At 54.3% G+C, this 24,223-nt stretch overlaps 1 protein-coding gene and 1 long non-coding RNA gene across 4 annotated transcripts in view; one reads left to right on the forward strand and one right to left on the reverse strand.

The window, feature by feature from the left end:
- Positions 1-1,037: 1,037 nt before the first annotated feature.
- LOC145527145 (beta-galactosidase-1-like protein 2) overlaps positions 1,038-24,223 on the forward strand; it is a 38,712-nt gene continuing 15,526 nt past the window's right edge. The window contains exons 1-5 of one of the 3 annotated variants that reach the window (XM_081544654.1): positions 1,038-1,257; positions 12,402-12,599; positions 15,186-15,254; positions 15,688-15,783; positions 18,089-18,197. In XM_081544654.1, coding sequence (XP_081400780.1) covers positions 1,169-1,257; positions 12,402-12,599; positions 15,186-15,254; positions 15,688-15,783; positions 18,089-18,197 — 561 coding nt within the window. In that variant the 5' untranslated portion in view covers positions 1,038-1,168. Of the gene's footprint in view, positions 1,258-12,401; positions 12,731-13,903; positions 13,932-15,185; positions 15,255-15,687; positions 15,784-18,088; positions 18,198-24,223 lie in introns of those variants that run through there. The other 2 variants (XM_081544653.1, XM_081544655.1) reach the window with 2 other exon arrangements.
- LOC145527147 (uncharacterized) lies at positions 10,459-13,107 on the reverse strand. The gene is made up of 2 exons (XR_014069534.1): positions 11,892-13,107; positions 10,459-11,799 (listed from the first exon to the last, which is right to left on the reverse strand). It is a non-coding gene; the product is annotated as an uncharacterized LOC145527147 (long non-coding RNA).

Consider the following 24,223-nt stretch of genomic DNA (forward strand, 5'->3'; position numbering starts at 1 on the left):
ACTGGAAAAACCATAGCTTTGACTAGACAGACCTTTGTTGGCAAAGTAATGTCTCTGCTTTTTAATATGCTGTCTAGGTTTCTTCCAAGGAGCAAGTTCTTTTAATTTCATGGCTGCAGTCACCATCAGCAGTTGATTTTGGAGCCCCCCAAAATAAAGTCTCTCACTGTTCCATTGTTTCCCCATCTATTTGCCTTGAAGTGATGGGACCGGATGCCATGATCTTAGTTTTCTGAATGTTGAGTTTTAAGCCAACTTTTTCACTCTCCTCTCTCACTTTTAAGAGGCTTTTGAGTTATTCTTTGCTTTCTGCCTTAAGGGTGGTGTCATCCGCATATCTGAGATTATTGCTGTTTCTCCCTGCAATCTTGATTCCAACTTGTGCTTCATCCAGCCCAGCATTCCGCATGATGTACTCTGCATATGAGTTAAATAAGCAGGGTGACAATATACAGCCTTGACGTACTCCTTTCCCAATTTGGGCTTCCACTGTGGCTCAGCTGGTGAAGAACCCGCCTGCAATGCGGGAAACCTGGGTTCGATCCCTGGGTTGGGAAGGTCCCCTGGAGAAGGAGCGGCTGCCCACTCCAGTATTCTGGCCTGGAGAATTCCATGGACTGTATAGTCACAAAGAGTCGGACACGACTGAGCGACTTTCACGTTCACATGATAAGCCACTATTTAAAAAACTTTTCTCTTCAGCATTTGAACTGCTTTAAAATACTGCGTTGGCTTTGGAAGCACCTTCAGCGCGCCGGGGGTGACTTTACCCGCGAGTTCAAGTGTGCAAGGGCTGCGCAGCGCGCGACCAGGAGTTCAGCTCCTGTTTGCACATCTCCAGCCGCAAAGTGTCTCTGCCACACAGAGTGCCTCTCAGGATCAGGCTGCCGCGAGGGAACCGGGCGCGGGGCGCCAGGGCGGAAGACCGGAAACCGCCGGGCGCCCCCGCCCCTCTCCGCGAGGCCCCGCCCCGCCCCGGGGCTCCCGCCCCGAGGCCCCGCCCCGCCGCGCGGCCTCGGGGGCGGGGCCTCAGGCTGCAGCCAATGAGCACCGGCGGGCAGGGGGCTCGGCGGCTTGTTGCCCCGGCGACCGGGGCGCGGCCCCGCCCCCGCCGAGCCTCCGGGTCGGGTTCGGACTCCGGCGCTTGTGGGTCCCGCGCAGCAGTCGCATGATGCCCAAGCGGAGAGCGCGGCGGAGGCCCTGCCTCCTGCTCGGCGTGCTGCTGCTGGTGATCCTGTGCCTCCCGGTGCTCCGCAGGTGAGCTGACGCCGCGTCTCGCGCACCTGCGCCCACGCCCGGAGCCGGCCCGGAGCCCCCGAGGGCAGTCCCCACGGGGCGGCACCCCGGCCCCGTCCGACCGGAGCGCCGGCGCTCGGTCCCTCTGCGCCCCCGGCGCCCAGGCACTGCACGCCCGGCCCCGGCGTCTGCGCCCAGCCGGGGCTCCCCACCCTCCTGCGCAGGGGGTCCGCGCAGACCTGGCCGTCAGACCCCTCTCCGACGTGCCCAGCATGAGCGCCCCGAGCCCCAGGTCCCCTGCTTTTCTCCGAGGTTCCCACATTTCCTGCTAAGCCTGCTGCGAGGCTTCTCTGTTCAGCTGAGGTCAGAACTCCAGCTCCGTACGATCCAGATCCATTTGCCCGGCCCAACGCGGTCCCCAAGTCTCTGTCCCGCGGGTCCTCCAAGCTCCTTAGTCTGGGTGTGGTTGCCCCGTTCTCGGGATGCGTCTTCCACTCGCCGGCCAGCACCAGCTCACCCCTTCCCACTCCCCATTCCCTTATAACGTGGTGTCTGCGGGTGCGTTTGGGGATAGAATTCTTTACCCACCACCTCTGCTCGTGCCTGAGCCTAGAATTTTCCTACAGACTCTGTTTATAAGATTTTACAGCTGTGACCCTATCTCTCAGGTCGATGCCTGGAACTTTACATATTCAAAACGTCCAGTGTTGCGGGAAGTCAGGCAGGGACACTGGTGTTGAAGCTGAAGGCTGAGCCAGGGGACCTGCAGCAGGCACACCACCCTCAGCTGTATCTGTTGCTTCTTTCTGTGTCCTCGTCACTTCTCTGGACTTCCTCTGGGCGACGGGGATGTTTGGGAGGGAGAGAACTCTTTTCCTTTGCATCTTTCCAAGTCTGAGGTTTCACCTTTGTTTCAGAGACGACGAGGGTGTCAGCATCGTTTGGGAGAAGGAAATGCTTTTCTGGGGCTCGGAAAATTTCAGGGCATCTTGTTTCCCCAGCTGTTCCCAAGACTTTTCCATCCTGTTGTGATCTCTCCCGTTCCTCTTTGAGGACTGATCCTGGCCCTTGGAGGCACAGGGCTGACGCAAACCCCAGAGCGATCCCTCTGGGCAGAGGCGGCAGGAGCCTCCGGCATACACCCAGGTATCCAGGAGACCACACCCCAGGGAGAAAGGCCCACCGCACAGGAGGGGCACATGCTTGGATGCTGGAGGTCAGAGAGGCAGTGGCCCTCACGAGGGGGCCCAGACAGGTCATGGGGGGGTGCTGCGAGGGGCTTGAGATGTGTCAGGCAGTGCCCCTGACAGTCCCCAGGAGGAGGCGCGAGAAGGGGGCGGGTGCTTGTTGTGGCCTGGAGGGAGAGGAGGTCAAGAAGCTGGGCTCGAGGGACTCGAGGGAGCGTGTGCCTGTCTGGCAGCAGGAAGGGTTGGTCGGGACCGTGGAGCAGCCGGGGATGAAGGGCGCGGGTCCTGCCCTGGCAGTGGTGTGGCCCATTTTGGAAGGACACGGCTTTCCTGCTGCACCTTCTTTCTCGGCAGGCGAGATGGAGGCCGGAGAAGCTCAGGCTGGGTCAGGGCTGCCTGTGAGGTCCTCCGGAATACTTGTCTCCTGGGCATCTTTCGGGCTGTGCCTTGCGGGTGCCTTCCACCCAGGTCCTTCCATCCCACTTGGGCTGGACACCAAAACCTATGTCTGGAGGCCAGAGCCAGCTCCCTGCCCTGCCTGACGCCACAGTGGCCAGGTCATCAGCTGAGTGGGAACAGTCATCAACTGTTGTTGGGAACGTGGATGCGGCCCCCAAAGCAGAGGTCACTGGGGGTGGGCTACAGGGTGGGGAGCTCCCGGTCAGAGGTGGGTGTGTGGGTGGGGGAGGGGCTGCTTGGCTGCAGCCTTTTTTTTTCCATAAACTTTTACCTGGATTGGTTCGTGGTCGATCACTGCTGTTTGCTGACATCAAATCCAAGAAATAAGAGGACAGAGATGACTTTTGAGGAAGATTTCAACCTTTGGTTTTTTAGCTTGAACATTGGTCTTAAAAAAATCACCTTGATGGTAGTATAATCGTCATGTAATCAGTTGCAGGTGTAGCAGGTATGTCTGCTGGGTTCTGACACATACTCCATCCATGGAGCAGCCACCGCAGCTCCGACAGAGTGAGTGTCCACCATCCCCGGAAGTTCACTGCTGCCCCTGCATCCCGTGCTCACATCTCCCCAAGAATGCTCATACGTTGCATTTGGTCTCAGACACTAGTTGGCATCTCTAAAGCTTACAGAGGTATAATCCTCTGCCTTGGCTGACTTTCTCTGCTTGGCCTGTTACTTGGGGTCCAGGGTGCGCGTGCTGGGTGAACCTCGGCTCCGAACCTCCCCTTCTCCACAAGCATAAGAATGCCTGCCTGGTGTGACGAGGGCGTGGTTCCCATTCAGGACCTGCGCTCCCACTCAGTATCTGCGCCTCACTGAGCACCCCCCGGAAGCACTGCGTCTCTCTAAGCTAGAGGTCAGCTGCAGAGTCTGCAGGGCCGGAGCTCTGGCCACCGGCGGGCGGCCTGCATCGCCTCCCAAGGGAGGTCGTCTTTGCTGCTCCCGCCCTGCCGGGTCTGGGTTCCCGAAGCTCGCTCCTCCCCTGAGAGGGAGAGGAGAAGGACCTCTCGGGCGCCCCTGGGACACGGGTCACAGCCTCAGAACCAGGCCGCTTTCTTTGGTCCCCTCCTCTGAGGGCGTGAGTGCCGGACCGTGTCCGTCCAGGCATCTCTGAGGTCACGGGTTTGATGGGCTTCGTCTGTTCCAGACGCTGCTCTCCATGGGGCCCGAGTCATCGCCGCTGGAACGCTCCAGCCCTCATGTTCTGGCAGCGAGGCTCTGAGCCCGTGGGAATGTCACCCCTGACACATGTGGGGGGGGGCAGGTGTCTGAGACCCTGTGCCAGAAGAGAGGGTGGGTGCTGAGGGTCTGAAGGGGACCGCGGTCTCAGCAAGTGTGTGGATGCTGAGGGTCTGTGATCGGGGGACCGGGGTCTCAGCAAGTGTGTGGACGCTGAGGGTCTGTGATCGGGGGACCGGGGTCTCGGCAAGTGTGTGGACGCTGAGGGTCTGTGATCGGGGGACCGGGGTCTCGGCAAGTGTGTGGACGCTGAGGGTCTGTGATCGGGGGACCGGGGTCTCGGCAAGTGTGTGGACGCTGAGGGTCTGTGATCGGGGGACCGGGGTCTCGGCAAGTGTGTGGACGCTGAGGGTCTGTGATCGGGGGACCGGGGTCTCGGCAAGTGTGTGGACGCTGAGGGTCTGTGATCGGGGGACCGGGGTCTCGGCAAGTGTGTGGATGCTGAGGGTCTGTGATCGGGGGACCGGGGTATCAGCGAGTGTGTGGATGCTGAGGGTCTGTGATTGGGGGACCGCGGTGCCCCAGAGACCAGCCCTGAGGCCTCCGGAGCCTCGGCCCCCCAAATATCAGGGCTCCGGCCGAGGAGTCCTCTCCTCTTGGAAGGAGCTGGGGAAGTAAACATGCTTCATTTCCATGATGCAGCTCCAGTCCTGTCGTGTCGCCTGGAACGCTGTTCTGATGAAGCAGGAGACGCGGGGCTCAGAGACCCTCTCAGGACACGTGCCTGAGGCCACCCTGGCGCCAGGGCCCTGCCCAGCACCCAGCAGTGGGGGTTTGCTGCCTGCTCGCCACTCACTTTCCTGTTTGCTGAAATTGATTGGTCCAGGTGTCAGAGGCCATGTGGAGAGTCCCCCTCATGTGGTGCCTCTCCTGGACGAGAGGGCAGCGGATTCTTAGAGGCTCGTGGTAACAAAGCAGACGCTTCTCGACGAGGGTCCGCGGGAGACCCTTGGTTGGTGCCCCCTGCTCCCGCCCCCCCACTCCCACGACGGTTGGTGGGGCTGGTCCTTTCAGGAGCACGTCGTGTTGTTCTTGCAAAGGTTATTTTGCAACTAGGTCACCTAGGAAGAAGGATGAAGTCTTCAAATAAAGTAAAGGGGAAAATGAGGTCCCTGGGCTCCCATCCCCCCGCCCAGAGGCAGCCCCCAGCCCGGCGATGCTCAGGGGTGTCCCGTGCGTACGGAGATGGCTGTAGGTGGCACTCTGTCTGTCCAGTTATTTAAACTGCCCCCTCCTGAAAGACATCCATGGCTGCCAACCAGGCTGCAGTGAACGTCTGTTGGCAATATTTCTGTACTAGAATTTCTGACTGTATGAGGCGCTCATTTTAAGTCTTGATCGACATTTACAGGAAGTAAGTAAATAGCAGATTCTCTTTCTGTTGGATCAGCCTGAGCTCAGTCGTCTGAGGGGCAAACTGGGCTGACCTGTGGTTCGATTCTGTGTCCTCTAAGAGCTACCCCAGCTCCCGTCTATCTCAGGAGGTAAGTCCCACATGGTGGACTTTGAAAGCCATTTATTTAGGTTGCACTGGTTTGGTGCAATCCTTTTATTCCAATCCCTTGAGTCTCCGAGATCAGAGTCTTGTCACGGGGGCACCTGGAGGTCTGCTCACAGAGCTTCCACTTGTCGGCATCTCCTCTGTTGATGCTGCCAGTAGGGAGGTTCCCCACAGTGAGAGCACGGTATCCCGTGATGACCGGCCACTTCCTGCTGTCCATGTGTGGTGGAATCCAAATGAGGAGCGTAACTGCACGACGGGGTCTCGGGGTCTCCTCGAGTAGATGTTGTTCACATACAAACTCCTGCAGGCTTTAGACAGGGCTGCCTGTCTGGCCTGCGGGGCCTCGGTGCTCAGCTATCCCCCGCCCACCAGGTCCTTCCCACGGGGATGGGCAGGGGTGCCAGGAGTGCGATGGGCACAGGCCTGCAAATGCTGCCCGATGGCCGGAAGGCCCAGCCCTCTGGAAACAGTTAACACCTCTCCCAGCAAAGCAGGAGCCAAAGCCTCGCACACACGGCCAAGGAGGGCTTCCACGAAGCCAGGCCAGAGCTGGGCCAGAGCTGCAGCTCTCGGGGCTCACGGGTTGATGCAGGAGGCACTCTTCCAGGGTGGGGTGTCAGAGGCACTGGCCAGGAACGGGGAGGGGGTGGATCCCTCCCCAGGCCCCCAGCCCCCCAGCTGAGGGAGGCGTGCACACAGCTGGAGGCTGGTGAGACCCCAATGCCCCAGGTGGGTGGTTCTGGAGTCGGGGTGGCTGATGAAGCTGGGCCTCAGGAGCTGTGCCCACGTCCGTCTTCAGAGTGATGAGGAGAAGGTGTATTTCAGTTCCGAGTGTGGAGGTCTCTGCCTGTGAGGTGTCTTCATCGTGTCCGTCTGGGTGACGGCCTCAGGCACGGCCACGTGGACGGGCGGCGTGTTTTCACGGTCAGCGTCTTTGGAGCGAAGCCCTGGACACAGACTCAGCAGAACCTCACTGAGCGGGGACCGGTGTACGTTATGTGCAGAGCAGGACTGCCCCTGCCCGCCTGGCCCGGCCAGGACTCTTGCTCTGGAGGCGGGAGGGCTCCTGCTCTGGAGGCGGGAGGGCTCCTGCTCTGGAGGCGGGAGGGCCGTTCCCGCAGGCTCCCAGCTCACGCACCAGCTTGTCCACTTGCAGCACGACGCTGGGTGAGCCTCCCTGGCCCTACCAGCCGCAGGCCCCGGGCGCTGACCATGTAGTCTCTGCTGAGCCTGAGCGTGGGGTGCTGGCCCATCCAGGTCTGGACACGTGTACAGAGGATGGAAGACGAGGAGGCGGCTGTGCCTGCAGGCGGCCTCCCAGTCCCGCTCCACCCCAGGCTGGTGCAGTGTCCGCCGCACTCACGGGGACTCACTCAACCTCAGTCGGGACATTTCAGACCGATCCCCACCGCCTCGTTCAAGGAGGCGGGGGGATCAGCCGTCTCCCTCTCTGAGAGCGGGGAGTCCTTTGGGGCTCATCTCACAGGAGGAGCTGGTCCGCCAGGCACTGCACACCTGTCCGTTTCCCCCGACACCTCCGCTCGGCCGCACGCATGACCGCGTCCAGGGACGGGTAGCCTGCAGCCTGTCTCAGGCCCTCGAGCTGCAGCGGGGTGAGGCTCAGGCAGGCCCCTTCCCCAGCCTGCCCCACCTGGGGGAAGGCCTGCCAAGGGTCCTGACACCGTGTCCTCTGCCAGGAGCCCCTGTTAGCCACATCAGTCAGGGCCCAGGCCAGCCGCCTGGGTCATTCCGGGACTAAAAGCCTGCTCGTCCTACCGTGAAGCGGAGACAGAGAGGCGACCGGAATTCAGAAGAGACTGTAGATGGGAGCTCCCACCAGAAAGAAGGCAGCGGCCCTGGTCTCCGCAGAAGCTGCCGTCAGGGCACGTCCCCAGTGGTCTGGTGGCTGAGACTGTGCTCTCGGTGCAGGGGGCCCAGGGTCTAGCCCTGGCCAGGGAGCTGGATCCCGCATGCGCAACTGCATGTTCTGCGTGCCACACTGAACGCTGAAGATCCCGTGTGCTGCAGCTAAGCCCCAGAGCAGCCAAATAAATAAATGTGGTTTTTTTCAAAGTTTCATCAGGAATGAACTACTCACGGGAAAGCAGCCATAACTAGGGGTTCCTGGGGGTCGGCAGGCTCCGAGCTCGCAGGCCTCCGTCGGAAGGAAAGGCCCCCGCCAGAGCCCACCACAGGCCCTGGGGCCTTTCTCAGTCGTGGCTCGTCACCTGCTCGGGAAGCCGGAGGCAGTTATTAGTGTTATGAGCGGCAGCACTGACGATCGTCGTCTGTATTAATAACTGTTTACATTGTTGTTGATGGGGCTCTGACATGTATCACCTCATTTTCTCAGAAAGTCCTCCTTGGAGAAACCCAGCGTTTATCACCCTGGTTTCCTGGTGGAGCCATCCCTATTATTAGTGTATTGAGGACGCATTAGTTACCTACCAGAAAGTCCTCCTTGGAGAAACCCAGCGTTTATCACCCTGTTTTTCTGGAGGAGCCATCCCTATTATTAGTGTATTGAGGACTCGGTAGTTAACCACGAGAAAGTCCTCAAAGCAGCTGGTTCGCCAGTGTTTGGCCTTCGAGAGCAGCTCCAGTTTTGCTGTTTTCAGTGTTAATTTTACTCCTCTTAATGAGCACCAAGAGGAAGATTTTTTTTAATCTAGAAAATCATAGGATCTATAGAGACCGGTAAGGAGAAGCCCCACCCTGGAGGAGGCTCTACACACGTGTATCAGAGGATAAGCTGCTGGCTGCTGATCTCAGATCTACCCTGGGGAGTTGTCAGAGTGCAGACTTGGACGCAGAAGGTCCCAGTAGGGCCTGCGTGTCTGCGTTTCTAACGAGCTCCGGGTGGAGTGCCTGCAGGGGAAGGGCACATCTGGAGACAGAGGTGCCCAATGGCTTGTCATCCACTGGGGCACAGACCGCGGACTGGGCGTTTCTGCCGGGACTGTGTTGAGACAAGGGGTCACAGAGAGCCGTCTCCCACCCTACCTGCACCCCTGCACCTGCCGGGTGGGGGAGGCCCTCACAGCTTTAGGGGAGATGGGGTTGTGAACAGAAGTTATGTCAGTGACTTGGGGAACTCCCAGGAGCTTTTCTGTTGAAGTTCTGGCCAGAGATCAGGGATTGCTTCCTGGTGGAATGATTGCTCAGTGGTGTGTGTATGTGTGTTTGTATGTGTATTTGTGCATTCACCACTGGATGGTCAGTGATCAGTGTGCCTGTGTGTCTGTGTGTGTGTATCTGTGTGTGTGTGTGTGTGTGCACTGCTGGACGGTCAGTGATCAGTGTGCCTGTATATCTATGTGTCTGTGTGTGTGCACTGCTGGACGATCAATGATCAGTGTGCCCGTGTGTGTGTGTGTGTGCGTGCACCGCTGGATGGTCAGTGATCAGAGTGCCTGTGTATCTGTGTGTCTGTGTGTGTGCACTGCTGTACGGTCAGTGATCAGTGTGCCCGTGTGTGTGTGTGTGTGTGTGTGCACTGCTGGACGGTCAGTGATCAGTGTGCCTGTGTGTCTGTGTGTGTGTGTGTGTGTGTGCACCGCTGGACGGTCAGTGATCAGTGTGCCTGTGTATCTGTGTGTCTGTGTGTGTGCACTGCTGGACGGTCAGTGATCAGTGTGCCCGTGTGTGTGTGTGTGTGTGTGTGTGTGCACTGCTGGACGGTCAGTGGTCAGTGTGCCTGTTGTGAAGCAGAGAATCTGCACGCAGCTCTGCCTGTCCTCGCCTGGGTAAGTGAGGGGCGGTCAGGGGAGGGTGAGGCCACAAAAGACTGCGCACCACGAAGCGTGAACGAAGGCAGAGCGTGTTCTTTGGGGAAGATGTAGTCAGAGAACAGAGAGACCGCGCTCGGCTATGGGTGAGCTGGAGGCCTCCCACGAGCAGCAGGAGCTGGCACAGAGCCAGGCGCAGCCAGGGAGCCAAGCAGGGGCGGGAGGCGGCCCAGTGGTGACCACGGAGTTCGGAGACCTCCTTGTGCCGTGCTGGGGCTCATCCTCCAGGGTGGGTGGGCAGGGTCCTGCAAGGCCCAGGTGGTGAGTGTGTACAGGTTTGAGGACCCACTGTCTGCCATCACAACGTCACTGAGCCCCGAGCAGCCCAGACTATGTGTAGATGGGTGGCGGGTTATCAGTAAAATTATGGATGTTGAAATGTGAAGTTGAATACAACTGTTTTATGTCCCAAAGTACTCTTCTTTTGATTTTTTCCAACCATTTACAAATGTGAAAACCGTTCTTAGCTGGCAGACTTCACGCAGGCACAAGGTATCGGGGTGGAGTGGAATCTAGCGTTTGCAGACCCTTGGCTTTGGACAGCAGCCCAGTGGACAGTGCCTTCACCGTGAAATTGACAATTGAAATAAGATGGCTTGGCACAACGTCCAGCATGTTAAATATAGTGAAATGCTGAATTAAGTGGGAAAGAATGGAAAGATTGGGATTGTTCATATCAGGGACACAAAAAACCCACTGAAGCTATACTATTTGCAAAGCATGTTAAAATGAATTGATTTCAAACAATGAGAAGATGCTTTTTTTAGCTTGTAAGATACATCTTTAACAACAAGTCTCGTTAAGCCCTTCCCTGCGTGCCTCACAGGACAGCATGCCTCGCTGCTTGTGAGGGCTGCCGTGTCACAGGCTCTCTCGTTGCACTTCCCTGATGTCCGACCCTCACGCAGCCCTTGTGAGCACTTAGGACAGGTGATGGCCCCACGTGTCAGGGCAGGACCATGCCCACAGAGCCAGGGTCCCCAGCCCTCAGTGATGGCACTAGCAAGGGGAGGGCCAGGGCTCATGTCCAGACTCTCCTCTCAAAGATACTGCTTTTGTTTCCACATCCCCATGCAGGTGGTCATTTGGGAGAACTGTATTTTGAAATTTCACTTGAAGTCACTTGGAACATGGAGCTTTTTGGAGAAGGAAGCCACTGTAGGTTTACCGTTACCCACAGATGACCATTTCACAGTCTCCAAGTGTATTCCTCCTCCATCCCCTGGTGACCATAACTTTGTGTTTTTTTTGTTTTTTTACATTCGTGATTTTAGTTCTATTTTGTAAGTTCATTTGTACCACTCTTTTTAGGTTCTACATTATAAGCAATATCATATATTTGTCTTTGATTTACTTTGCTCCGTATGAACTCTCTAGGTCCGTCTGTGTTGCTGCAAATGGCATTATTTTGTTCTTTTTGTGGCCAAGTAATACTCCAGTGTTCTTGCCTGGAGAATCCCAGGGCCGGCGGAGCCTCCTGGGCTGCCACCTGTGGGGTCGCACAGAGTCGGACACGACTGAGGTGACTTAGCAGTAGCAATTAGCAATACTCCTTTGTACCGCATCTTTGTCCATTCATCTGTTGATGGATATCTAGGTGCTTCCATGTCCCGGCTGTTGTAAACAGTGCTGCAACGAACATTGGGCTACCTGTGTCTTTCTGAATTATAGGGCTTCCCTGATAGCTCAGCTGGTAAAGAGTCTGCCTGCAGTGCAGGAGACCCTGGTTTGATCCCTGGGTCAGGAAGATCCCCTGGAGAAGGGAGAGGCTACCCACTCCAGTGTTCTTGGGCTTCCCTTGTGGCTCAGCTGGTAAGGAATTATCGTACTACAGATATACGCCCGGGAGTGGGATTGCTAGATCATATGGTAGTTCTGTTTTTAGATTTCGAAGGACTCTCCAGACTGTTCTCCACAGTTGCTGTCCCTGTCGCTGCCTTTTATGTTTCACTTCGGCAGATGCGCAGTCCCTGTCACTGCGGGGGAGACATCTCAGTTTCTGTCCCAGTCGCAGCGAGGACCAGGTGGTGGGACCAGCCAGGTCTACACAGCTGAGAAGTACGGGCTGGGGCAGTCCTTCCACATTGCCTGTTCCGTGGCCGGTCAGACCTGAGCCCATGGCATGGAGGCGAGGGGAGAGGTGGCCTCCACCCGCGCCCGTGGCCGGTCAGGCTCGCGCGAGCAAGACTGAGCCTCAGCCAGGGCTGGTACTCACGTGCCTCTTTCAACCCATGTTTGAGTTTAGCTTCTGTTTGAAGATAAATGGAAAGACCAGAGATGCATAGGGACCTTTTCAAAGCTGGGCCAAGGCAGCAGTGACCACTCCTGCCCTCCCGTCTCCAGCTCTCCTCAGCGTCCAGCTTGTCTGGCTGCTTCCTCTGGGCTGGGGGGGGAGACAGGGGGTTCTGTGTCACGTGAGGGCCCCCTCCCCACCCGACAGCCCTCCGACTCCGGGGGCACATTCTGTGGACTCACCTTCCTGGCAGCCTCCCTGATGGGGGCGCCCCGTCCAGACGCCCCTGGGCCACACCTCCTCCTCAGGAACATGAGCCTTTGACACTCAGTCCCTGAGAAGACGCTATTCCTAACTGGTCCCTCTCTCCAGGTATCTGCACCGCCAGCCTGGGGGCTGTGACCTTGAGGTGACCCCGAGGTACTGTGTCGAGTAGCTGCTGCTTTGATGTGTGTCCGCTGGCCGCTGTAGAAAGCCACGTCCGCCCCCGAGTCCAGCCACGTCCGCCCCCGAGTCCTCTAGGTCCCAGCACCGAAAGGCAGCTTCTCCGCCCTTAGACCCCCTCCCCGCGTGCACCCCGACCTCCCTTCTGAGCAGCCCCGTGTTGAAGGCCGGCTTGTCTGTTCCTCGCTGGCTGGGTGTGAGAGCCGCTGAGGCGCGTGTGCTGCGTGGCGGCCTCGAGTCTGGCCGTAGGGCGCTGTCCGGGAGCTGGAGGGCTGGCGGGCCCGGCTCTGAGGCCCTGTCTCCCGCAGGCTGGACTGGAGTGGCCGCAGCATCTCGCGGTGGTTGCACCGGCGCCTGGGGTTGCGGGCCGACGGCCAGAACTTCAAGCTGGAGAACTCGGTCTTCTGGATCTTCGGGGGCTCCGTCCACTACTTCCGGGTGCCCCGGGCCTACTGGAGGGACCGGCTCCTGAAGCTGCGGGCCTGCGGCCTCAACACGCTGACCACGTGAGCGCCTATGCCGTCACCAGGGGGGCTCCGGGGCGGGTCCAGGCTCCCCTGTGGAGGAGTCGGGGAGCATCCCGCCCGGCCCTCCGCGAGCAGCCCAGGAAGCATCCTTGGGCTGAGGTCTGAGGAAGGTTCTGAGGGGCCCGGCCCCCCTGGGTCTAAGGGAGGAGCCCGGACCCCGCGGGTCTCTAAGGAAGGAGCCCGGCCCCCCTGGGTATAAGGGAGGAGCTCGGCTCCCCTGGGTTTAAGGGAGAGGAGCCCGGCCCCCCGGGAGTCTCTAAGGGAGGAGCCCGGCCCCCCTGGGTCTAAAGGAGGAGCTCGGCTCCCCTGAGTCTAAAGGAGGAGCTCGGCTCCCCTGAGTCTAAGGGGGAGGAGCCAGGCCCCCCTGGGTCTAAGGGAGGAGCCCGCTGTCCCCCGGCAGTTCTAAGGGGGAGGATCCCGGCCCCCCTGGGTCTAAGGGAGGAGCCCGGCCCCCCGCGGGTCTCTAAGGGAGGAGCCCGGCCCCCCTGGGTCTAAGGGAGGAGCCCGGCCCCCCCCCGCGGGTCTCTAAGGGAGGAGCCCCGCCCCCCTGGGTATAAGGGAGGAGCTCGGCCCCCCGCGGATCTCTAAGGGAGGAGCCCGGCCCCCCTGGGTCTAAGGGAGGAGCCCGGCCCCCCCCCCGCGGGTCTCTAAGGGAGGAGCCCCGCCCCCCTGGGTCTAAGGGAGGAGCCCGGCCCCCCGCGGGTCTCTAAGGGAGGAGCCCGGCCCCCCTGGGTATAAGGGAGGAGCTCGGCTCCCCTGGGTCTAAGGGGGAGGAGCCTGGCCCCCCGGGGGTCTCTAAGGGAGGAGCCCGGCCCCCAGCGGGTCTCTAAGGGAGGAGCCCGGCCCCCCGCGGGTCTCTAAGGAAGGAGCCCGGCTCCCCTGAGTCTAAGGGGGAGGAGCCCGGCCCCCCTGGGTCTAAGGGAGAGGAACCCGGCCGCCCCCCCCGCCCCGCGTCGCGGGTCTAAGGGGGAGGAGCCTGCCCCCGCGGGGGTTAAAGGGGGAGGAGCCCGGCCCCCACAGTGGGTCTAAGGGAGGAATCCCCGTCTGTCCCCGCCCCCCCCACGCCTTGCCGAGGCGTGTGTGGACTTTCCCAGCACACCTGTCTCCACCTCACTTTCTGGAATCGTCTTCAGAAGCTGCAGCTTCCGTCCTGGAACAAGCTCAGGGTCAGCCTGTGGTGGCCACTCGCCGCAGTACTGACTGGGGAGTCAGTTACCACGTGTGCTCGGTTGGGAAAAAAAATCTTGATCATTTTGTGGATGTCTTTTTCACATTTCCAACAGATGTTTGGATCCAAGTCTATGAAATCAAGTGCGTGATCAGGCTGGGCTATTAAAACTTCAGGCAAAAATGTGTGATTACAAGTCAAGGACGTGGGTTTTCTTGGTAGTTTATGAACCGGTTTTGAAGACAGTTCTAAGAACAGTTACAGGGTGTTCTGAGCCATGACAGCATAGTTGAACAGAGTATGTGATTTTCCAGGAAGGTTACCGAGTGGGATCCATTTATTTCTGGTCCTGGGAGCACAGACTCGTGTTATAGGGCTCCTGACGGGGGCTGAACATTTTGCCTTTTATGAACAGGAGAGTCTATATGAGCTCTTGAGTCTGAAGTGGAAGCAGAAAGCCACCTGTTCAGCTTTGCAATCAGAGAGTTTCCCCAGAGGCTGGTGTGGGTGGCATCCAGGAGAGGGGCAGCTGGCATTATTGTCATCACCCAGGACTCAGAGGCAGCCCCTTAAGGAACTTACATTTCCTGATCTTCTCTTTAGGGTAAGAACCTCCATTCTGTAGCAGGGTTTGGGATTGAGTATTGCATTAAGAGTAGTACTGATAAGTAGGGTTCCTTCTCACGCTACTTTTGTTGCCGACCAGGGTTCTAGGACTCTAATCAACAGGCACTGACCAGAGGTGGGTTGCAGGAGAGGGTGTACCCGGGCCCTGCTGCAGCTCAGGGAGCAAGAGCAGTAACAGGGGCTTCTCCCTGGGGGTGGGGGAGGGTCCGGGGGGGCTGGCGTGGGCATTAGGTGGTCCCCCCACTTGGTGGTGCTGCGTGCAGGGGTCCTGCATGGACCCCGCTTTCGCCCCCAGCACCTTGGAAATGGCAGCTGGGTTCTGGATCTTTCTGTGTCTTGTCTGTACTTTGCCTCACGTGCATGCGGTTGTGTTTAGTCTCTTATGGTTTCTCCGTATTTTGTTGCTGGAGATGTTTGTCCAGGTGCAGGCACTGTGGCAGGCGTTCCAGGTCCTAGCCTGCCTGGCTTTTAACTGATTTTCCCATAAAGTTACTTCTTTCTCTGGTGAAGAGAGAGGATGAGGGAGAAGGAGGAGGGAGGGATGCCCTCAGATCTCCTGGCCCCTGCCCTTCTCGGGGGGGCTTGCCCTGCTTCTGCGAACCCCCCGTCTCTCCAGTTTTTCTCCATCCAGCTCTGACGCCGCTCAGACGGTGCACCTGAGAAATCCGCCTTCAGCCATCATGAGGGGTTTTAGGGATGGAGGTGCTGGTCTGGGAGACAGTGAACAAACAGTGGAGGCCTCACGCCTGTCACCCTCTTCCCTGCCATAGCTACGTCCCGTGGAACCTCCACGAGCCGAAGAGAGGCAAATTTGACTTCTCCGGGAACCTGGACCTGGAGTAGGTTCTGTGTCCCGGCCGGGGCGGGGCCGGGGGGCATCCTGGGTGGAGGGAGCCGCGAGGGGAGCCTATGCCGGGTCCCACGCTCTGCATCGTGACCCCGTCACCCCCGGGCCGGGCCTGCCCCCCGAGCCCAGCCTGAGGTCCATCCCCAGGTGCCCGGCTCTGCAGGGTGGTCCCCGCTGGGCTCGGGTCCTCGGGTCGGGCCTCGGTCAGGACTCCGTGCCCCGGGCGAGGCGCTTCCTTCTCCTCGTGCCCCAGAGGGGCCCCGCCGCGCCCCAGGCTGGGGGCTCAGCGGTGACCCCGGGGGGCGTCTCTGCTCTGCTGGAGGGGGGCATCCTGCCCTCAGCGTCCCCAGCCCCCTGGGGAGGGAGCGCTGGGCCGTATCCCCCTGGACTCCGAGCCCTGAGAGTGGGTGACCCCGACCCCCCAGGGCCTTCATCCTGCTGGCGGAGGAGGTGGGGCTGTGGGTGATCCTGCGTCCAGGCCCCTACATCTGCAGCGAGATGGACCTCGGGGGCCTGCCCAGGTGAGTGGGGCCGGGCCTCAGCTGTGGCTGGGGGTGCCCTGTGCGCTTGTGTGAGCGCTGAGCACCCCGTGGGGGTGATGTTGCTGCCTACGTGTACTTTTCACCCTGGGCTGAGGCTCTTTTTCAGAATAAGTGGCTCCCAAAGGGCAGCCTGGTAAGTGACGTCACAGTTGCTGTCCTCGTCAGATTGCACGTGGCTCTGTGCCGCAGGCGCCGGGCCCTGCTGCGGGGCTCGGCCTCAGTCAGATCCCGCCCGCTCCAGACAGGCCTTGCTTTTTGAAAAAACGGGAGAAGTCAAGCACACCCTTCTGTTCCTTAGATGTGCTACAAGGCATTTTTTTTTTTAAGGGCTAGCATTTTGATAAAGTAGAGGAGAAACATGCTGATCTTTCGCCTTCAGATCTCAGGCCCTGATGAGCTATCTTGGGATGGGGTCTCCACAGGAGTCAGTACCATGCCTGTGGTTGTCTCAGGAGTTGGGCAGGATTACCTGGTGCCAGGGCCAGCCCTGGTCCCGGTTGTTATTACCACTAGTAATAGTCCAGCAGAAGGGTTTCCTGTTGACGGGGCCCCGTGCTCCCGGTTCCAGCTGCTAGCTCCCTCTCCCCAGTCTGCCCCCTCAGAGGGAAGCGGGCTGGTCCTGTTTGCCGCCTTCTGCTCTGGGAAGGCCTCACTCTCATCTCCAGGGCGACCGGGCCAGCCCCACTGCCCAGGCCCCTTCTGTTGCTGGGCCTTCAGCTCAGCGAGGGGCCCCAAGGCTCACACAGCCAGAGCAGCCTCGCCCCCCTTCCCCTGCGGAGCAGAAACCCTGTGTCAGCAGCGGCCTGATTAAGTCTGAGCTCTGAAGCCCTCAGACCGCCCTGCACCCTCTGCTCAGGTCCTGGGCGGGCATTCCCGGGAAGCGGAGCTGGGAGTGCTGCAAACAGACAGAGTCCCTGCAGAGACCAGAGACTAGAGCTTTCCCTGTGATGGACTCGGGCGGCAGGCCCCAGGGGGCCGTCTCTCCACGGTCACCCAGTGACCTGACGCAGTGATGGCTTTCTCAGCCTGTTCACTTCTTCTGGACCAGGATGCGAGAAGCACTGGGGCCTTTTGCAGGAAAACATAAACGTTCCTCAGAATCTGTATGAGAAGAAAAACACCTTGGCTGCAGTTCTGGAAGTGGTGCTCCGTGCTTACCTCCGGGGTGAACACCACGGGCAGGCCAGGGCAGGGTTAACCTTCTTTGTCTCCAGCTCCCCACCACCATCCTCCCCTCCCCCACCTCCCCACCTCTCCCCCTGCAGGCCAGGGCAGAGTTAACCTTCTTTGTCTCCAGCTCCCTCTCCCCTCCCCCATCCTCCCCTCCCCCTCCCCTCACCCACACCCTCCCCCACCCTTCCCCCACCCTTCCCCCACCCCTCTCCTTCCCTGCCCATCCCCACCCCTTCCCCCTCCCCTCCCCTCCCCTCTCCCTCCACTCTCCCCTCCCCCACCCCTCCCCCACCCCCACCCCCTCCCCTTCCCCTGCAGGCCAGGGTTAACCTTCTTTGTCTCCAGATCCCCCTCCCTCTCCCCTCCCCCACCTCCCCACCTCTCCCCCTGCAGGCCAGGGCAGAGTTACCTTCTTTGTCTCCAGCTCCCTCCCTCGCCCCTCCCCCATCCTCCCCTCCCCCACCCCTCCCCCCACCCCGCTCCCCTTCCCCTGCAGGCCAGGGTTAACCTTCTTTGTCTCCAGATCCCCCTCCCTCTCCCCTCCCCCCCCTCCCCCACCCCTCCCCATCCCCATCCCTCCCCCTCTCCCTCCCCCTACCCCCCACACCCCAGGCCAAGCTCTGAATGCTGAGGAGCCCAAGCAGATGGGGAGCAGCTGGACCAGAGAGGGGAGGCCAGACCTCGTCTCTCGGCTGCCAGGCTGCTTTTTCTGCTGACAGCAGAAGGTGACCCCTGTGTCCTCCAGTCCCAGTGATTCCCGACCCCTTTCTCTTCGCCCCTCTCTGATGAGATGTTGTGTAAAGTCTTGAGACATGGGCCTTGGCTTCAATGAAAAGCTTTGGTCCCTCTGACTGGCAGCCAGACCTCTGGCCCTGACTCAGCACTAGAATGGCCAGTGGTGCTGGGTCCTCAGGGGGAAAGCAGGTTCTGGCCCGTGCCAGCGTGTGCCCTGCATCTGGGCGGGTCTGACCCGTGCCAGTGTCTGCCCTGTGTCCTGACTGGCCTCCAGGGTCACGCCTGGGCTCCCTGAAGCTGCCCCCTTTCAGCCATCATCCTCCTCAGAGCAAACCCCCAGATGGTGAAACTAATCACCCTCCCCTTTTCATTCAAGCTGGTTACTCCGAGACCCTGACATGAGGCTGAGAACAACTTACAAGGGCTTCAAGGAAGCAGTGGACCTTTATTTTGACCACCTGATGCTCAGGGTGGTGCCGCTCCAGGTAAAAGAGCAGACTGGGCCTACCCTCCACGCCCCCCGCTCCTCTGCGGAGGCCTGCCTGGTGCCTCGCTGCCGCAGGCGGCAGGGCTGCGGCGCCTGGTGCCCTGGGGACGGCTCGCCTGTCTGTCCAGACCTGCAGCGCAGGGTCGAGCTCTGCTGGAGAGACGCCCCTGGGACAGCCCCTCGCCTGTGAGGAGGGGGCCTTCTCCTTAGAGAGTCTCCACTGATGACGCCCCGAGTCCATCCTTCGGCTCCCAGAAGGGTGTGCACAGTGCAGGCTTATCGTTCAAAACGTATGTCTAAAAATGAATTTGGGGGATAAAGTGTCTTAACGTGGCATCTAATAATTGGAAGCAATGAAAAAGCAGGAATTCAAATAAACTCAATTGCTTCTGTAAAAACAAGAACTGCGACACTGAGAAATTAGTACAATTAAAAAATTAGTTCATTAATAAAAACAGCTGTGAGTCAGTGGTTTGGGATATTCACAGCACACAGTTCAAAGGAACTGTTGGTCCTTTGTAGGGTGGGCAAATAAAACACAGGTTACCCCTGTTACATGTGAACTTCAGATAAACAAGGAATACATTTTTTAAGAATACGTATGTCCTAAATATTGCATGGGACAGTTACATTAAAAAATTCATTGCTTATTTAAAAATTATTCGTTGTAAATTCAAGCAGTATAACTGGATGTCTTGTATTTTTACTTACTAAATCTGGCAGCCTCAGTCATGAAAGAAGCAACAAGCTAGGAAAATTCTCAGTCTAGATTTTTGCAAGGAAGATGGCTTGCCAAGACGATTCAGTAAGCTATCATAGGCTGGGCGGCGGAGGTGGGGGTGGGGCTGAGGGCTGTAGGGGTCTCTGTGCTGGGAATGTGACTCAGAATCCTTCTTAAGCACAGAAAGGTCATACTTAATCCAGGACAGTTTTTTTCTGGGTGCTGTGCTTAATCGCTTAGTAGCGTCCGACTCCTTGCCACACCGTGGACGGCTGTCCGCCAGGCTCCTCTGTCCATGGGGCTCTCCAGGCGAGAAGACGGCAGTGGGTTGCCATGCCCTCCTGCAGGGTGCACACATATCTGTGTGAGTCCATTTTCACTTCCATTGGATATATACCCAGAAGCGGTATTGCTGGGTCACATGGTTTTTCTGTGTTTAAGGTTTTGAGCAAAAGTTAAGTGTTCCACAACACACTATTTTACATTCTCATGGACAATGCACAGAATTCCAATTTCTTGACACCCTGGCCCACAGTTGCTGTTTTCTGTGTTTTATAAAACCCATCCTAATGGATGTAAAGTGGTATCTCACTGTGGTTTTGATTTGAATTACTTAATAATTAGTGATGTGGAGTATTTTTTCATGTCCTTACTGGCCATTTATATATCTTCCTTGGAGAAATATTTATTCCAATTCTTTGCCCATTTTTTTAAATTGGTCTGTGTGTTTTTGCGGTTGTAGGAGTTCTTTCTTCAGTATCTATCAGTATCTTATCAAATGTATGACTTGTAAATATCTTCTCCCACTCAGGGTGTTCACGGGTAAGTCCAGTGCATCTTTTTTCCTTTGGTGCCTGTGCTTTAGGTAAATCGTTGCCAAATCCAATTTCATGACACTTCTCCCCTGTCTTCTTCTGAGAGTTTCACAGTGTTACTCTTACGTTCCGGTTTATGGTCTCCTTTAAGTTTTTCAGATGGTGTGTATAACATAAGGGTCCACTTTTGTTTTGTGCATGTGCATATACAGTTTTGTTGTCATCATTTGTTGAAAAAAATGACTGTCCTTTCCCTATTGAATGGTTTTGCCACCCTTGGAGAAAATCTTTTGACCATATGTGTGAGTTTATTTCTGGGCTCTCTATTCTATTCCATTGGTTTATATATTTGTCCTGAGGCCAGGACCACACTGTTTTGATTACCGTAGCTGCGTGGTAAGTTTTGAAATCAGAAAATGTGAGACCTCTAACTTTGTTCTTTTTTCCAGCATTGTTTTGGATATTCAAAGTCTCTTGAGATTCCATGTGGATTTTACGATGCCTTTTTCTGTTTGTTTAAAAACACTGGTGTTTTGACAAGGATTACATTGACTTTGTAGATTACTTTGAGTACTAATAACATCTTAATCATATTAAATCTTTCAGTCTATGAACACAAGATATCTTTCCATTTATTGGCATCTTCTTTCTTTTGGCAACATTTTGTAGGTTTCAGTGTATAAGTATTTTGCCTCCTTGATGAAATTTATTCCTAAATATTTAAATCTTTATGATGCTATTGTATGTAGAATTTTTCACTGATAGTGTGTAGATGCCATTGAATTCTTTATGCGTTGGTTTTGTATCCTGTGAATTTGCTGAATATGTTTATTAGAACTAACAGGTTTGTTTGTATATATAATCTTCATGGTTTTCTACTCATAAGATCATGTTGTCTGCAAACAAGAGATAATTTTGCATCGTCCTTTCCAACTTGGCTGACTTATTTCACTCTTTTTCTCCTAATTGCTCTAGCTAACACTCTCTATACCTTGTTGAATAGAACTGGTAAAGGCAGGAATCTTGTCTCAGTCTTATCTCAGAGGAAAAGCTTTCAGTGAGTATGAGGCTGGCTGTGGGCTGTTCACATATAGCCTTTTTAAAGGTGAGATAGTTTCCTTATATTAGTAATTTGTTGAGTATTTTTATTATGAAATTATGCTGAATTTTTGAAATGCTTTTTTACAACATCATTTGAGATAATCATGTTTTTTTTTTAACCTTCATTTCATTAATGTGGTGTATAACATTGATTTTATTGAACCATCCTTGTATTCAGGAATAGACCCCACATTTTCATGGTGTATAATCTTTTTAGTATGCTGCTGAATTTGTTTTTTTTAGTATTATGCTTAAGATTTTTGCATCAATATTCATGAGGGATATTGGTCTGTAGTTCTCTTTCCTTGTTGAACTCTTTTTCTGGCTTTGGTAATACTGGCCTCATAGAGTAAATTTGGAAGTGTTCCCTTTTTTCAAAATGTTTAGAATTTGAGAGAGATTGGTGCCAATTTCCTCACTAGTTATAAACCTGTTCAGATGTTTCTTTTTTCACAATTTAGTCTTGGCATGTTGTGTGTTTCTACTTGAGTCTTTTCTTACTCTAATTAAACGTTTGTCGATTTTGTTAATCTTTTCAGAGAACAAAGAAAAGATTGGTTGCTTTTCTAATCTTCTATTTCCCCCCTGCTTTCATATTTCTAATTTCCTTCCTTCTGTTACCTTTGAGTTTAGTTTCTTCTTTTCCAGTTGCTTAAGGTGAAAAGTTGGGTCATTGACTTGAGATCTCTCTTCTTTTTAAAGTGTGTATAGTGCTCTCATTGTACCCCACGAGTTTGCATGTTGTTTTTCTATTTTAATTTGTCTCAAGATATTCTCTAGGTTTCCTGAGATTTCTTCTTTGAGTCGCTGATTGTTTATTCACAGTCTTGTGAATTCTCCAGTTTCCTTTTTGTTGTTGGGTTCTACTTTCATCTTTTCTGTAATTGGAAATGATACTTTATATGATTCCAACCTTAAACTTTATTATAACTGGCTTTACGGCCTAACATACAGTTTATCCTGGAGAGTGATCGTGTGCATCTGAGAACAGTGTGTGCTGCGCTGTTGTTGGGTGGGGTGTCCTGGGCACACGTGTCAGGTCTGACTTGTCTGGAGTGTTGTTCACGTCTTCCATGTCCTTCTTGATCTTCTGTCTGGTTATTCCATTGAAAATGGAGTATTGAATTCTTCTACTGTTTTTATAGAGCTGCATTTCTCCCTTTAATTCTGCCAGTATTTACTTTGGAGCTCTGGTGTTTGGTGCATATGTGTTTATAATTATTGTATCTTCTAACTTGACCCTTTTATCACTGTGTAAATATGAGTATGTATACACCTGTAGACATTAAATAATGTCTTTCTTTCCCCCTTCTAACAATTTACGACTTAAAGTCCATTTTGTTTGTTACTATAGTCACCCCCTGCTCTCTTTTGGTTACTATTCACACAGAATATCTTTTTCTATACTTTCTCTTTCAACCCATGTGTGTCCATGTGTGTCACCTAACATGAGTGACCTGTAGACAGCCTATAGTTAGGTATTGCTTTTTTATGCATTCTGAAAATCTGTCTTTTGGTTGGGGAGTTTAATCCATTTATATTTAAAGTAATTACTGATAGGGATGCACTTTCTTTTGTTGTTTTGTTATTTGTTTACTGTGTGTCTTATAGCTTTTTTCTCCCTTATTTCCTTCATTACAGCCTTCCTTTGTATTTAGTTGATTTTTTTTTGCAGCAGATTTTACTAGTTGAATTTTTTAAGTAACAAGTTTTGATTCTTCTTATTTCCTTTTGTGTATATTCTACAGATATTTTGGTTACCATGGGGGCTACATACACTGTCCTAAAGTTATGACATTCTATTTTATATTGATACTATCTTAACTTCAATCACATACAAAAACTCTACTTTTTTACATCTCCATCCCAAATTGTATTTTTATATATTGTGTACCAATTAATATAGATCCATAATTATTTTTATGTACTTGTCTTTTAAATCCTGTAAAGAATAAGAAATGGAGTTACAAACTAAAATTATAATAATTCTGGTTTTTACATTTTTTTCACACATTTACCTTTCCCAAGGAAGTTTATATTCTCACCTGACTTTGAGTTCTCATCTAGCATCCTTTCATTTCAACTTGAGGGACACTATGTAGCATTTCCTATAAGGCAAGTCTAGTGGTAATGTATTCCTTCAGCTTTTATTTGTTTGACAATGTCTTGATTTCTCCATTATTTTTGAAGGACAGTTTTGCCAGATAGAGAAATCTCAGTTGCTAGTTTTTCTCATTCAGTGCTTTGAATATAGTATCCTAGTGCCTCTGTCCTGCAAGATTTCTGATGAGCTATCCACTGGTAATCTCACTGGGGATGGTTAGCAGACATTTGGTCCACACTAAAAGGTCTTTGTGGAGAAGGCAATGGCACCCACTCCAATACTCTTGCCTGGAAAATCCCATGGATGGAGGAGCCTGGTGGGCTGCAGTCCATGGGGTCGCTAAGAGTCGGACACGACTGAGCGACTTCACTTTCACTTTTCACTTTCATGCATTGGAGAAGGAAATGGCAACCCACTCCAGTGTTCTTGCCTGGAGACTCCCAGGAACGGAGGAGCCTGGTGGGCTGCCGTCTATGGGGTCGCACAGAGTCGGACACGACTGAAGCGACTTAGCAGCAGCAGCAGCAAAAGGTCTTTGATGTTTGGTCTTGTCCAAGCTAATTGGTGTGGGGCAAATAGGCTCATGGACATTTTGGGTAGGACTAAATTTCAAGGACCTTTTGGCATGAACTGAATGTCATATGAACCAAATGTCTTATGGATTGAATATCTTATGGATGTTTTGGACAGGACCAAATGTTCTGCAAGGTTGGGAATCCTTTGTACATGTCAATTTGTGTTTCTCTTGATCCTTTCGGAGTCTCTCTGTCTTCTGATACTTTGATGATAAGTGTGGGTCCCTGGTTTAATGTTGCTTGGACTTCACTGACGCTTGGATCTCTGCCCCTTTCTTCTCCTTTGGACCTCCTGTAGTGAATGTCTTTGTCTGTTTACTGATTTGCATAAAGTCTCTTAGGGTCTGTTCACTTGTCTTTTTTCTTTTTGTTTCTCAGACTCCATAATTCAAAATGACCTGTCAACAAGTTTGCACACTCTTTCTTCTGCCTGTTTGAATATGCTGTTGAACTCCTATGGTGAATTTTTCTATTTAGATTGTGTACTTTGCAGCTCCAGAATTTCTGTTTAGTTCTTTTTGAAATCATTTCTGTCTCTTTATCGATATTCTCACTTTGCCCATATGTCCTTTCCTTGATTTCTGTCCATGTTTTTCTTTAGCTCTTCGATCATATTTATGACAGTTGTTTTAAAATTCTTTGTCTTCTAAGTTCAGTGTGTGTGTTTCTTTAGAGACCATTTCTAGTTCCTTTAGACACTTTTTCTAG

This window comes from Giraffa tippelskirchi, chromosome 11 (assembly GCF_054371585.1).
Source record: "Giraffa tippelskirchi isolate mGirTip1 chromosome 11, T2T-mGirTip1v1.2.pri, whole genome shotgun sequence".
NCBI lineage: Eukaryota > Metazoa > Chordata > Mammalia > Artiodactyla > Giraffidae > Giraffa > Giraffa tippelskirchi.